Source organism: Brienomyrus brachyistius, chromosome 3 (assembly GCF_023856365.1).
Source record: "Brienomyrus brachyistius isolate T26 chromosome 3, BBRACH_0.4, whole genome shotgun sequence".
NCBI lineage: Eukaryota > Metazoa > Chordata > Actinopteri > Osteoglossiformes > Mormyridae > Brienomyrus > Brienomyrus brachyistius.
Window position 1 is genome coordinate 22,030,770 of NC_064535.1, and position 15,001 is coordinate 22,045,770.

The 15,001-nt window shown below is 45.4% G+C and overlaps 1 protein-coding gene across 3 annotated transcripts in view; it reads left to right on the top strand.

The window, feature by feature from the left end:
* The window catches only part of scube1 (signal peptide, CUB domain, EGF-like 1), an 87,786-nt gene extending 73,136 nt beyond the window's left edge, over positions 1-14,650 (top strand). For all 3 annotated transcript variants that reach the window (XM_049007462.1, XM_049007463.1, XM_049007464.1), the window contains 13 exons: positions 1,197-1,319; positions 1,433-1,552; positions 2,802-2,900; positions 5,030-5,146; positions 5,902-6,060; positions 7,069-7,272; positions 7,381-7,542; positions 8,313-8,480; positions 8,665-8,826; positions 8,995-9,192; positions 10,006-10,158; positions 10,593-10,672; positions 10,955-14,650. In XM_049007462.1, coding sequence (XP_048863419.1) covers positions 1,197-1,319; positions 1,433-1,552; positions 2,802-2,900; positions 5,030-5,146; positions 5,902-6,060; positions 7,069-7,272; positions 7,381-7,542; positions 8,313-8,480; positions 8,665-8,826; positions 8,995-9,192; positions 10,006-10,158; positions 10,593-10,672; positions 10,955-11,107 — 1,898 coding nt within the window. In that variant the 3' untranslated portion in view covers positions 11,108-14,650. The remainder of the gene's footprint in view (positions 1-1,196; positions 1,320-1,432; positions 1,553-2,801; positions 2,901-5,029; positions 5,147-5,901; positions 6,061-7,068; positions 7,273-7,380; positions 7,543-8,312; positions 8,481-8,664; positions 8,827-8,994; positions 9,193-10,005; positions 10,159-10,592; positions 10,673-10,954) is intronic.
* The last annotated feature ends 351 nt before the right edge of the window (positions 14,651-15,001 follow it).

Consider the following 15,001-nt stretch of genomic DNA (forward strand, 5'->3'; position numbering starts at 1 on the left):
CACCCATGTAGGCTCCGGTGCACCTGGCAGCGCCGACCGACACTCTCAGCCCCGCACTGTAGCCTAAACACCCCACGGCTAACGGTTTACGCCACACTCGCTGCCACATGCAACCCATAGTTCCATGCACAGCTCAGTCTCTCCTCCTTTTTCCCATTCTCCGCTCTTTTCAGTTTCTTTCAGCTGCCCCTTTATGTATCTCTCTCTGTCAACCGTGCCCCTGCCCCATTGAGTCGTTGCTGTTTACGTCGTGCACCGTTTCAAATCTCTTTCGCTGTCCTTTTGTGCCCCGGCCTGAAACTATCCCACATTTTCCTCTTCGTCATCTAACCCTGCTGAAAGATCCTTGGAATTGCTGTTGGGTTTGTACGTGTTAAATGAAATTCTTTCTGGAATCAGTCATCCGATTCACCTAAAAGTACGTTTCTAGTCTTTATTGTTTTCAGATGTATTCTTGTGCATTCAGACATCCGCTAATAACCTTAGTAATGGTGCAAGGACCTGCACTGTATGAAACACAGACTGTTGGACCTGCTCGTAGATCCCTGCTTTCATAGAATAAGCCTTCATTCATTCTGTTACATCACACAACATCGTCGTGGTACCTGTGGTTATGTGGACAATGGGAGCAGCATAGGGTTGAGGTCAGGAGTAGCAGAGCTGAGTAGTGCAGCATCACTGACACTGTGACCAGTGTTGAGCTACAGCAGGGGGATATACAGGGGCGGGGCCACAGGGGCACTGACCCCAGCTGAAAGCTGATTGGCCCCCAGAATGTCCCCTCTCCTGTCACTCACCAACTCAAAGCCTTTCATTGGATAATTATAAGGTTGGCCCCTCTGTATAAATTATGACCCCTCTTGTGTTCCTCTCCTGAAAAAAATCCTAGAATTGCCCCTAAGCAACAATGTCACCAGCTGTATGTGACTCATATGCATACCCAGCAGCCCTGGAGAGAATATTAGCCAGTAATGGAACAGAATCAAGGAGAGGATTTTTCTGATTGGCTGCTTCAATTTAAAAAGTTTTCGAGGCCCTTGGAGGTTGTCCAATCATGCAACTCAAGATCAGAAGGGAAAAAGATAAAGATGAGACTGCATGAATGTCATCCAAATTGAGTATCATAATGGTGACGCAGCAAGGCCGTCTGCGTAGAGGCATTCTGAGCACGCTCCTCACGTGCGTTTGTCTGGCAGACATCGATGAGTGCAGCATCAACAACGGAAGCTGCGAGCACAGCTGCCTGAACACCCAGGGCAGCTACGAGTGTGTGTGTCTGCCCGGGAAGAAGCTGCACTGGAATAAGAAGGACTGTGTCGGTAAGTGGAAGACGCAAACAACACGCCAGGCTCTGTGTTCCCACGCACGGGGGTCCAGAGGTTTCGACGCATTGGTTGGTCACCATGGTAACGTAACCCTGGGTCCTCCTCAGAGGCGGTGAAGTGTCTCCCCAATGGAAAGCCCACCCCCAAAGCCCAGCTGAGCTGTGTCAAAACGGGAGGAGTAGAGACGTGCTCGCTCTCCTGCCCCTCCAACGCCCTCTTCGTTGCAGGTAGGTCCCAGTAAGAAGGTGCGAGAGCTTGGGTCAGGGTGCCTGCTGTATTGCTGGTCATCTAAGGCCATAGATTTGGGCCCAGCAGAAGTTCACTGGGTACAATGATTTGCTCCACCAGTCCTTGACTGACGCTATTGTTGCTGAGGTCAATAGAATGTCAGTCATTCCTTACCCTCTCATGACCTCTAGTGGAGAAATGGTCTCATTACGGTTTCTTCAAACTCAAAGCCTCTCTTAAATAACGGCTGATTAGGTTTAATTAGAACTTCCACTGTTCTGGAAGGGAAAACTGTGCGATGACAGAAAACTGTTCAATAGGAAATTTTTCCTTGAAGAAATACTTCAGGTTGATTTTCCTAGAGATAAATGATAGGCTATTACATGCAGCTTGTGTCTTGTGGTAAACCTTAACAAATTAATTCCAAGGCTCCTGGAGTAATCCAAAGCGGGGTTCAGCCACATTTTCCTCTCAGATATTCTTAATGTGTCTATAATGTATTAAATAAACTCCTGGTTGGTTTCTGTTGGCCGGACAGTCACGTAGACTGATAGACTGTCCTCAAGTATGAGCTGAATTATTGGCTTTTGTATCTTTTGGAGAGTGTCACTTGAAAAAGTGCAGAGAATAGACTGCAGCGCTCTGGCAGGGCTTTCAGTTCCTTGGGAAGAGTGTCTTTCCCGTTATTTAATCATCCTCCTTTTGATATTTAGTGTTCTTTCTTTCTTTCTGACCGTGTTTCAAATGGCAGCGTTGTTTCCCTGGGGCTCCTCTGGCCTCTTAAATAATCAGGGAATAGAAAGGCAATATAAAACCACATCTAATCCCCTGGAACCTTGCGGCCTGCGAGTCGGAGGCCAAGAGAAACAGAGGAACTGCCGCAGGAGCTCCGGAGGCGGAGTAGTCAAGGTCATATCTGCAGCCTTCTGAAAGGCATTCCGTCACCCTGTACACCCCCCCCCCCACACACACCCTGTCTCCATATTGGGGAGGGCTAAGAAATATTTCAATCTGGTCATTATGTTCTTTAATCAAGACAAACACCCGAGCGACCCTTGGAATCTGCATCCCCATAAGACGAACCTTATAGGTTACATCTAAGCTATTTCTTGCTTTGGGAGAGTGAAGCAGATCCAGGAACCCTAATAAGCGAGTATGTTGATATGCGCCGGGCCTTGTTGTTATTGGACCCCCAAGGCCTGGCGTGTCTAGTGGTGCTCATTCCCGTGTGTGTGTGTCCTCCCCCAGACTCCGAGAACAGCTACTCCCTCAGCTGCGGGGTCCCTGTGCAGCCTGGGAAAACGCCGCAGAAGAGGAACGCGACCTCTGCCATACTGAGCTGTGCAGGTACAGTGCATTGTGGGAAACTGGCCCACCGGCGTAACTAATCGCTGCTCTGAGGAACGTAAGAGCCCATGCTGGGTCTGGTGGCATCTTAGAGAAAGGACGATGTAGAGTTAATGAGACAATTTTTTTTTTTAAATCAGTGTCGACAGGGTCAACTGTGGAAGAAGAGTCACATTTCAGCCAAGTCAACCGTTGTGAGCTAGAGCCTTGAAAGGACGTCCGGCTCGTGTTGCAATTTCTCTCATTCTTCGGCTATTCTGGCCGTCAACGTCCTCGGCGTTTTGCTCTGAGGCTTTGGATTGTAGCTGCGGTCATTCCACAACATGCCCGCCATTTACGTTCTTCCGCACACAAGATCCTTCTTTCACGTCTTCGGCAGACTCTTGTCTGGTTCATATTCCATCCATGGTCTGTGTTTCTTGGAATGCACCCCTCTTTACACCACAGGAAAGCATTTTAGCTCTTTGTGGTATAGGGAGAGCCGAGACCAAAGACGCAAATCTGGCTACGTGGGCGAAGCCAGATGCATTGTTGATTTGCGTCCTGATTAGCGTGAGGTTATCTGCTCCCCCTGAGTCTCACAGCACTTTTTCATCGTTGCTGCGGTGTGAACACCAGGGCACTTCATCCCCTTGGGTCTACCTTCATGTGCGATCACTGATCTCATCTCCACACATTGCCCTGTCCTCAGTGAATCTGTAGCTTCTCATTGTTATTCCTCATCTTCAGTTTGAGTTACAGTGTTTGGGAAGGCATACCATAGCTGCTCATCTCTCAGTGCTGAAGATCCGGTGTGAAGGCTGTTCTTAGCTCCAGCCAAGCGTATAATTACCTAAACTTAACTCAGCTGTCGTTATGGGTTAAGTTCGGAACATCTCAACAACTCTGCGTTCTGCTGTTTTCTTTGTTGGAGGGATGACTGTAAGAAAAACATATTAAATCTTACAATTATATTATTTACTAATTCATCATTAAATATTATTAAATTATCAAGCCGTTTATCTGTCAGTAAAATATTTCAGTTATGTTACCATTCCAAATGTCTGAACATAACAGCCACACCTGGTCAAGGCGCTTGGCGTAACAGCTGGATACAGGACATTAACATCAACAGTCGAAGGCATCACAGCAGCCGAGGCAAACTGCAGGTTTACCTGCTTCTTAATCCTGGAATTTAATGGTACTTTGTGACCGTACTTGGTCAGCAGATGGCGACACTGAGGCAGTTCACAGACGACACAGTCGGCAGGAGGCTGATTCTGTGAATGTCACCTTACCTTCACTGATAGCAGGCTTTCATGAAATTTGATGGACGAACTTCGTGACTGAAAAAAAGGAATTTTATCTAAAGGACGCCCCATATTTTTGGTAGGATAAACGAGAGGTTTGCTGTAGTCTGTTCCCTCAGTCTCCAGCAGAGACTCACCTCTGCTATTCAGACAACAGGGCTGTGCTTTGAACAAACCCCCCAAAGCATCACTCTCCTGCTCTCCTCCCCCCTCCTCTCTGAAGGGACACCAAGCACATCATGGCTGACCCATAGTGTAAAGTGGCTGCACAGTGACAGATCTTAACGGTGTGACAACACGTCTGCCTGTAGCTATGCTGTAACTCTCCTCTGTAGTGCATTTTTACTTCCTTCCCAAAGGGGCTTTTTTTTGTTGCTTTAACAGATCCTTGCAGACTTTTTAAAACACGATGTTCGACCTTATAGATCTATCCATCATCCAATAACATGCTGGAGCCCCCCCAGGCAGCATAAAGCAGGGGTCCACCCTGGACAGGATGCCAGGCCTTGACATTGAGGAGAACATTCCAGCTCCAAGCACAGGGAGCAGGCAGAATTCAAACCCACCAGCCATGAAGATGTAACGCAACAGCGTGAACCTCCGAGCCACCATAACTCTAAAGCTTATGGAGATCGTGTTCAGTTAGGTTAAAACAGTGTGGAGTCTCTGAGTCAGGTTTAAGAACCTGAATAGAACATTCTTAATAGAACCTGAGTGTTCCAGAAAGTGTAACATTTTCGAGTCATTGAGGTTAAGAACATGGAAAATATTACAAGCAGCAGTCGCATACATATCATTTTCTGAATATATTTTTCTGCTGTCCTGCTTGTTCTTCATCAGACACGTTGGTCCCACCCATCAAGCAGAAGGCTCGATTCAAGATCAAGGATGCAAAGTGTCACCTCAGACCTCGCAACAAGGAGAAGTTCAAGGAGAACTCCAGGCAGATGCTGCAAGGTAGACGCACTCTCACACTAGGTCAGCGGTTTTCTGAGTTTTTGGGTCAGGCAGCCACTTCCAGCATCCAAAGTCCACTCTGCCTTTTATCTTCATCTTTTGCATCCATGAGGGAGTTTTAAGGGGAGCAGCAGGGAAATTCATGGTGACTATAACCTCTTCAGCTAGTAAATATATTTTAATACAGTTTGTTTAGTTTGGAGATGGTGAAATACATTATTGGTTTTTAGGCAGCTGTTAGTAAGTATCACACTTTCTGGATGTGGAAATTATGCATTGTCAGTAGAAGTAAATACAAGTTCATTGTAACTTACATCATGCTCGGATCTACTAAATATCTCATCTTCAAACTACTCAGATTTGCTCTCTGGACCTGAACCACCCAAAAGTCCAGACCAAGGTTTTATTTCAACTGATAATAATAGTTGAATAGTCTGTAACTATGACCCTTTATCTCAACCGGTTGGTTGAAACAAAATCTTGGTCTGGACTTACTCTCAGGACCTGAACCTGTGATGCTGCCTCCTGGTCATTCAGTATGAATGGTCTCCACCTCTCAGTTCCTCTCTGCAGTGGGTCCCCAGTACGGCCTGTGGTGTCGAGTCACTAACCTTCTGTATGGATTCTGCAGGGTCACTCCAGTCATCCTAAAGGCCACGTGCCACTTCCAGCAGCAGGAATTACACAGAACGGTCTGGTACAGTGACATTAAAAAACCCATTTCCTCCTTTCCTCACTGCCCTCCCCCTATTAAGGGGGCCAGTTCCCCTGCACTGACGACTGCCAGGTGACCTTCGTCAACCTCAAGTGCGACTCGTCTAAGAAGCGCCGGCGGGGCCGCAAGTCCCCCTCCAAGGAGGTGTCCCACATCACTGCGGAATTTGAGATGGAGATGAAGGAGGAGGAGGCCTCAGGTCAGTGCTCAAAGAGCAGCAGGCTGTCAGGGCGTCAGTAATAAAGAGCACAAGGAACTTGAAGGTCTTAGCAAGGTAGCTAACGTACTGGTCCCTCAGGGGGGCGCTGCTCTAGAATTTCACAGGGACATGCTGCATGTGACGTCTAACAATGTGCCCCGTGTCAACGATGGATGTATGATTAAGTATCTATGGTACCCGCAGAGTGTGACATGCAATAAAACCAGTGTTTCACTGCTTTAACACAGATACAGCTCTGGAAAAAATGAACAGACCACAGCAAAAATTTTCAGTTTCACTCATTTCTCAATTTATGGGTATGCATCCGTGAATAATACACTATTTTTTCTGCAAACTGCAGCCTGGTTCTTCTCTGTTTCTCAGTAATGAAGGGCTTCATCCTTGTTTTATGGGACTTCACTCGTGCTTGTAGGAGCCTGATAAGAACTGTCCTAGCAGTGCACTTCAGAACTGCACTTAATGTTTCCCATTCCTTTTGAAGATAACTTGAATCCTTTATTCATGATAAACTGCCGGATAAGTTGACGGTCATCTCTGGCATTAGACAGTCGCTCCTGCCCTCTACCTGGCTGGTTTCTGATTATTTCCTGTGTCTCTCATTTCATCTTGTTCTTGTGGACTCCTGTCTTTAAAACTTTGATCCTGGAAGCAGCCTGTCATGTAGCCTTCTGTCAGCAGAACCAGGATTAAACCATGATTTTAAAATGCAGGTTTTTAAAACAATACGCAGTGGTCTCAGTTTTTTCCAGAGCTGTATGTACTTCACATGTAATCTAACAACGCAGATGTGCAGCATTCTCTGTGCATGAGCTTTAACAATACCTATTGTGGAGATGTAATGATTTTCTTGTAAAACAATGTATTTATCTACAACAACTTTTACACTGAAATATGCGTGATATATTCCTGAGAGAAGGTTCTCCCACAGTAGCTGCAATGGTTATGCGGTGACAAGTGTCTGCTTTTCTGCTTCCGCGGGGGGATCAGAATTGTGTAACATGGACTGCGTGAGGGAGAAGATGAAGCAGAAGCTGCAGATGGCCATGAGGACCCTCAGGAAGTCCATCAACAAGCAGCAGTTCTACATCCAGTTCTCGGGCACGGAGTACGAGGTGGCCCAGAAGCCCGCCAAGCTCGTGGAGAACCAGGAGGCCTGCAGCACCGGCCAGGTCCTGCGGGACAGCAAATGTGGTGAGTCGGGCGGCACGGTATGCCAGCATTGGGCCTAATGGACTCACGTGGGGGAGATTGTCTGGTCTAACGGTGCCTGTCTGGCATTCCTGCTGCTCTGTCTCCTAGCCAGCTGCAGCGTGGGAACTTTCTACAGTGGGGAGCAGGAAGACTGTGTGCAGTGTCCACCGGGCACGTACCAGGACATGGAGGGGCAGTTGTCCTGTGAGCCCTGCCCCAGCACAGAGGTCCAGGGCATCGCCGGCGCCAAGAACGTGTCCGAGTGTGGAGGTGGGTGCAGGTTTAACCCTAGGCGTTCCCCGCAGAGACCCGCAGCCTCACTGTGAGATGCCAGGAAAGGGTGCCAAGACTTTAATGCAAAAACACTCAGGCTAATTAGATGTTCCACATAATATTGCTGTGGAATATATTTGGAAATTACATTCACACAGAATCGTCGTAATTCTACAGCACAAAACTCCATCCATTTTAGGGCTTTGATGTGAATTTAAAAACTAGTAAATCACCACTTCCCACTGTGAAATCAGAAAAACAAAATGGCTTAAAACAAATCAGGAAATGAAAGCAATAGAAGCTGGCAGTAAAACCTTTGAAATTATTTTTATTTTATTTTTCCATACATGTTTTGAGGAAGTAAGCCGCGCTCCCCGGTAAAGCGTTTGTTGCGTTCTATCATGATTCCTGCACGCCATCTAGTGGTACTGAGGAATAATGCGGATGTGCGAAAACTTGCCAAACGGCTGATTTGATGCTTGCATTTTAGATTCTGAATTTGTCTGCTGTGTTTGTAATTCCTCATTAAAAACATTTGAAATCAGCAGATAAAAATTTTGCATAGTGTTATATTTTGGTATATGTATATGATCATATATATATATATATATATATGATATTTAATTAATCGTGTAACAGAATTGCACATTTACCTGCTATGTGTGAGTGTATCATTTGTTACTGTGTATGTTTTCTAAATAAAAAGGCTGTCTGTGGCAGATTATCCAGGCCCTCTGGAAGGTCACGCTGTGTCATGTCTCTCCCAGGCCAGTGTCCCCCAGGTCACTTCTCCTCGGATGGCTTCCGACCCTGTCAGCCCTGCCCCCTCGGGACATTCCAGCCCGAGCCCGGTCGGGTTCTCTGCTTTCCCTGTGGTGGGGGCCTTATGACCAAATATGAGGGGGCAGTGTCCTTCAGGGACTGCGAGGCCAAAGGTAATGGGATGCAAGTGGGTAACATGATTGTGGACTTTAAGACCAGTAATTGAGATGCTTAATACTGTAGCACCCAGCTTTACCCTGGGGGTATTGCCCCTGTATGTAAGCTTTGTGGTTTCTGTTTAAAAATAGACGCTGGCTTGACATCACGTGTTACATTAAATCCAGAAATCTGTTACAGTGCACTGTGCTCCTGGACACCATTACAACTCCACTACACACCGCTGCATCCGCTGTCCTGCTGGAACGTACCAGTCAGAGTTTGGCCAGAACTACTGCATCACCTGCCCCGGGAACACGACCACGGACTTTGATGGTGCCACCAACGTCTCGCACTGCAAGAGTAAGAGTCTTTAATAAAGCAGAAAAAAGATGGAAATCCTCAGATCATGTGTATGATGATGTGTTATACTAAACTCCATCTTGCTGTAAATGTGTGGGAGGCTCCCTAAGTGGCTTCAGTGACTGGATGAGCAGAGGAGACGTTTGGCACGTGTTCGTCCATCTCCAGATCAGCTGTGCGGTGGGGAGCTGGGGGACTACACCGGCTACATTGAGTCGCCTAACTACCCCGGCGACTACCCCTCCAACGTGGACTGCGTCTGGAATATCAACCCTCCACCCAAGAGGCGCATCCTCATCGTTGTGCCAGAGATCTTCCTGCCCATTGAGGACGAGTGTGGCGACGTACTGGTCATGAGGAAGAGTGGTAGGAAACTAGGCAAACGTACTCGTGCAACCAGGCAAACGCACTCGTGCAACCAGGCAAACGCACTCGTGCAACCAGGCAAAACTCCCCATTGCAATCAGGAAAACTCATTTATGCAACCTGGCAAATGCATTCAAGCAGCCATGAAAACTCACTCATGTAACCAGGCACCATTAATGCAACCAGGAAAACTCACCTATGCAGCCAGGCAAACTCTCTCATGTAACCAGGCAAACTCACTCATGTAACCAAGCAACATTAAAGCAACCAGGAAAACTCACCTATGCAGCCAGGCAAACTCACCTATGCAGCCAGGCAAACACACTAATGTAACCAGGCAAACCACTAATGCAACCAGGCAAACTCATCAATGCATCCAGCCAAACCAACCAATGCAACCAAGCAAATCCACCCATGCAACCTGCCAACCCACTCAGTCCATTGTTCTGTGCATCTGTCCTACCTCAATTGAACTGCCAAAATATCACTGCGTTTAGCCCTTTATTACAGACATATAATGAAAACCATCTCCAAAGTCACAGCAGCTAGAAAAAAATTCCAAGAAAGACGATCGTGGCCAAGCAGAGCAGTGAAAAACCTTGCTTACCACTTTTGGGAGAGAGGAAAATCATTAGTAATGGAAAAAATATGACCACCGAATACCCAGGAGTCGGCACCTGTCACTGTCCTGCGGGTCGCCTTAAGATTCCAGACATACCGCTTCAGCCGTGACATGCAGCTGCTGTCAGTCCGAGGTTCTTTCCTAATCTGTTTTGCACCCTCATTCATACCCCTTTGCTCACTATTCTGCAGCCCTTCCCACTTCCATCACGACCTACGAGACCTGCCAGACGTACGAGAGGCCCATCGCCTTCACCTCCAGGTCGCGCAAGCTATGGATCCAGTTTAAGTCCAATGAGGGGAATAGCGGCAAGGGCTTTCAGGTGCCCTACGTCACATACGATGGTGAGCGGCTCATTTACTCGTTGTTTATACAACATAGAACAATACTGCATGCATGTTTCTCACCACAAGGTGGCATTAGGCAGCACAGTTATTAGGAAACTGGCCAGAAGCTTAAGCTCGTGCATGGAGTTAGCTCTTCAATTCTCATGAGCATGGAGCTTAATATTACTTGTTTAATGATATATTCAGCTGTGAAAGTGAGCAAAAAAAAAGTAAGATGATCACCAAGGAGGCTGTAAGATATTTGCACAGAAATCAAGGAGAATCTTTTTTGCATGCTGCGATTGTGAACTTGTACTGACTTGTACTTGCAATTTATGCTGCGTTTTCAACTGATTCACATTTAGCTCTTAAAATAACATGCGTCAGTGCTGTTTCTGTTGAGTTCCCTTTTCATATTTGCACATTTTTGAATAACTGCTACCTTGTGACAGAGGATTACCAGCAGCTGATAGAAGATATTGTCCGAGATGGACGACTGTATGCATCAGAGAATCACCAAGATATACTAAAAGTACGTTTCCCTCTGTCTGTCTGACATTGTAAACCAAATGCGCAAATGTTATTTCCTGTGAAAGCCTGCTAGCCCTGACATCAGGAAGTCCTACAATCATATTTGTTTATATTATTAGCAGTTTAGAATGGGCTGAGTCACACCGTCATTCAGGAGAGAGACATGAAGATCACTGTAATACTGGAATAGCTGTTTATAGGCTCCGTTTATCCTGGTCACTCGTCACGTCACTCGACTCTGTGACAAAATGCGATGCATCACCTGCTTGTCTTCTGCCATCAGGACAAGAAGCTGATTAAAGCCCTGTTTGATGTACTGGCCCACCCTCAGAACTACTTCAAGTACACGGCCCAGGAGTCCAAAGAGATGTTTCCCAGATCCTTCATAAAGCTGCTCCGCTCCAAAGTCTCCAGGTTTCTACGGCCGTACAAATAGTGTGGCGTCTTCCTCTCAGCCCATCCTGCCTAAATCCCACACCCGGCATTTTTACCCAGAATCCTCACAGAAAATAATTAGAATGCTGACATGACCCCCTCTGCCTGCATTTCGCTCGCAGTCCTCGTTTTGACTTTAAACATATTCCGTGTATTCCGTTTTTGCCAAGGAATATTTATATGTACTAGAACTTGCAGAAGCCTGCGTCATGGATGTTTGATATGTATATGTGTGTACATATATGTACGTGTTCGAATGTACACACATACTGTATGAATGTGTACATTTATACACGTATATATAGATATATTTTTCTTTGTTTTCTTTAATGAGATTCCTGATGTGCGCAAGATTGAGGTTATAAAATTATTAGTGCACTTAGTCTTTTTTTTTTTAGTTATTTTTTTATTTTACGAAATGTAAAAATGACGTCATAACTCCAGAACCATTCCATTGCTGATCTTTCTCACTGAAAGAACAGTGACTACACGGCTGCGTAAAAACAAGTCTATATATTAGATTAAAGGGGGGGGGGGGGGGGGGGAGGTTAAGATTAAAAACTACCTGCGAGTAACAGATGTTACAATAGAAATAAATGTATGTGATGTTACTAATATTTGGAACTTTAATTGCACTTGAATTTTATATTGTAAACTGTAGAAAAAGAGATCTAAGTTGCATTTCCTTATGTTTGTGTTGTATAGAAATTTATTGCCTTGGTTGTAGAAAAGAAAGAAAGCAAGATTTGTCGTGGCCATTCTGGGTCTCCGTGACACCCGCTGTCACTTGGCGTGACCTGGTTTCACGGAGAGGAGCGGCATCTCCAGACCTCTGCAAGAGTTGCAGTCCCTGAGACATAAAACATGATGGCCCCTCAACCCCCATAAAATATCTTGTTTTTTTGGGATTCCTTCCGATCTGATCTCTAGGGTACCATGAAGAAGGAACTTTCCACCGTGTTCTGATGAGTACTAATTGAATTGTCTCTGCTGCTCGTTTAAGAGGTGGAGTCCCTGGTGAATGTTTGGCCGGGATGCCCCCCCCCCCCCCCCCCCGCCTCTTTCTGCCCAGATGTAGGACAGCAGTGTTCTGGTTATGTGTCATGGCTTCCATCTCGTGTTTCAGTCTCCTCTGCTTGATGGTTCATATTTATAAAACCGTGACACCCTCCTTATGATACGCCTATTTTTGTAATCTAAAATCTGACACTTACCAAAGTAACTAAAATATAGACTGGGGAGGGCTGATCCTGGACAGATGCCACCAAGTATTGATCCCGGGTCATGAACCCTATCTTAATCACAACCGTTTTCTGAATGGATCTGAAACTGGGTCAGTGCTTTGGGGCACGTTTTAGTTCCGCTATGTGATGTTGGATGGGTTAGGCCAGCGAATCACATTCAGCTTGTTTCAATGGCTGGAGCTACTTGGTGTAAAGGAAAGGAGGGGGATCGGTCTGTTGGTGTCGGCTTGTTTTTCATAAACGGAGAATTTCAGCGTCGTAAAATTCTTTGAGGTGGACACTGCCAAAAGATTAAATATATTGAAATTTGCTGAGCTTGATGTGAGGTTTGGCAGTGCAAGATGGGTTCTTTCTGAGAATCTATAGCATGGGCATACATTCTGCAGTGGTTTATGAATTATGCCATGTGTGTTTGTGCATGAGTAAAATGGAGAAAGAGAGAGAGAGAGAGAGAGAGTACACGTTCGTATGAGTGAAAGGGAAGGAGAGAGAGGTGATGGTTCTTTACGTCCTTGGTTTGAACCCCGTCTGTTTAGGACTGTAATATTTGGCTGTTTACTTGGTTTGTACCCAAAGAGAAAGTTTACTTCCAAAGTGCTGAGAAAGAGTTTGCTTCATGATGGGGAACGTCAAGTAGGAAACGTCTGAGTGGATGAGCAACAAATATTTGAAGGCATGAACATTTTTCAAGATTATGTTTACCCACCCTGCCCAATACTTAGTTCCCAATCTTGGTTAGTATTTGTGTCCCTGCTTAGTCACATTTGCTTTGGCCTCACAGTGCATGTGCAAGGCCCACGTTGTATCCTAATGTGGTTCTGGTGTAAGCATAAATCAAAAGTGTGTTCCTGATTCTGGTTGGTCCCTGTGAACTAGACACTGTGGAAGATTTGTTTGCTACAGGCAGAGCCCCATGTTGGGGGTTTAGGAATCTGTGCGGACTTATAACTCTGAAGAGAAGATGCTGCATTTAGCTTATACCATGCTGTCAGTTACCCATTATAATTTGCCTAACTGAATAGTAATGTTTCGCTATCTATATTAATCATCTGGTTTCGGTTATCAGTAACATTTTCTCACTCAGGACCAATACATGCAGCGAAGATATATAATGTTATACGGACTGGAGACAAGAAAGCGATTCGGCAAGGTTTTGTCTAGTGAGCACTTACCAGTTATGCACTCTGTCACGTTTCTGGATCTTCAGCACCGTTTGCGTTGTACCTTCAGGTCTACCTTAGAGCTGAACAAGCGGTTACGTCATCCAGACCAAAGAGCAACAAAGCAGGTTACACTGTCGTCACAGTACAATGCTGCTCATCGTCTGGTATTTTCAGTCCATACGGATTTGTGACAGTATTTCGGTCTGCAGTCTGCCACACAGTCCCTTTTTACTTTACTTACTGTGTAGTCTGCTTTCCTCAACCGTGATAAGTGTATTTATGACGGGATGGGCAGCTAGACTTTAACACTTTAATAAGCTGGTTATTGCCAAATGTTTTCTGTTACATACAGCATTCATGAATATCCATGCCTTCCAAGGTTGACTGATGTGAACCATGTTTTGGTTATAATGCGAGCGTATGAAGTTTCAGAAGCGATCGTGTATACATTTTTACACATGACCTCAAGTGCCCTGGAGTCAGTCCACATTCTTCGAGATGCCCTGTCACGTTCAGTTAAATGTACGTGAAATGTGTAAATGGGTCCAGTCGAGAGATAATGTGTAACATATGTTTTCCAGTTTTGCTGGGAGTCCAAAGCTCAAATATGCTTCTTTCCATTTGAGTGGAAGTGGATTGAATCACCCCCCCCCCCCCCCCCCCAAAGCCCCTCACAGTGAAATTCCTACCCCTGTCACGCTGACCTTTTTACTACATAAGAAATTTAAACCAAGACATAAATTTCTAGATTGCTGCTGGTCACTTTGTAAGCTTTATAATTACCAATATGTAAATGATGTACAAATGGTAGCTATTTTTTCAGTTTGATTATTAAGTTAATATTTACCTTGTTAGAAGGATTAGTGATGGAGAGAAAATGACCTGAAATAAATTACATGCTTTTCGTGGTATCGGTTGCGGTACCTTCATATTGTTCTCTGTAACAAATGATATTCAGTATTGTACAAATGTTCCACGCGGCCTGTGCCGGATTTATAAAATATGGTCTTGTTTTTGGCTTATTTTCTATCCAACATAAAATTCCAGAAAGCTGAAAACCTCACAAGTGGCGAAGTAGGTCAAAAGGAAAAATATTGTTAAGATCTCACTTTGATAATAAATCGCACAAAACTGGAACTTGCGTCTTTGTCTTCCTTCTTTTGGTTTGCAATACTACGCTGATAAATGACCCGGCACCGTCGTGTGTACACTGCTGAATAATTTAGCATAGTGCACATTCAGTAGTTTATTTCTGTTTCACATAGCTGTTTAATTACCGACGCGATCTAGCTTCGTGCGAGCGCCCAGCTCGACGCTTCAGCACAATAAAGCGATTTTTGTGCTGCTCGTTTCTGCTGCCTCCAGTATTTAATTCAGGCAGTTATAAACCTCTCACCGCAGAGGGACCGCGCATAAGTGTGTTTTCCATCACACAACTTGTAGGCAAGCAAAAACACCTGGGAAGCGGCGAAGATCTCCTCTAGCTGG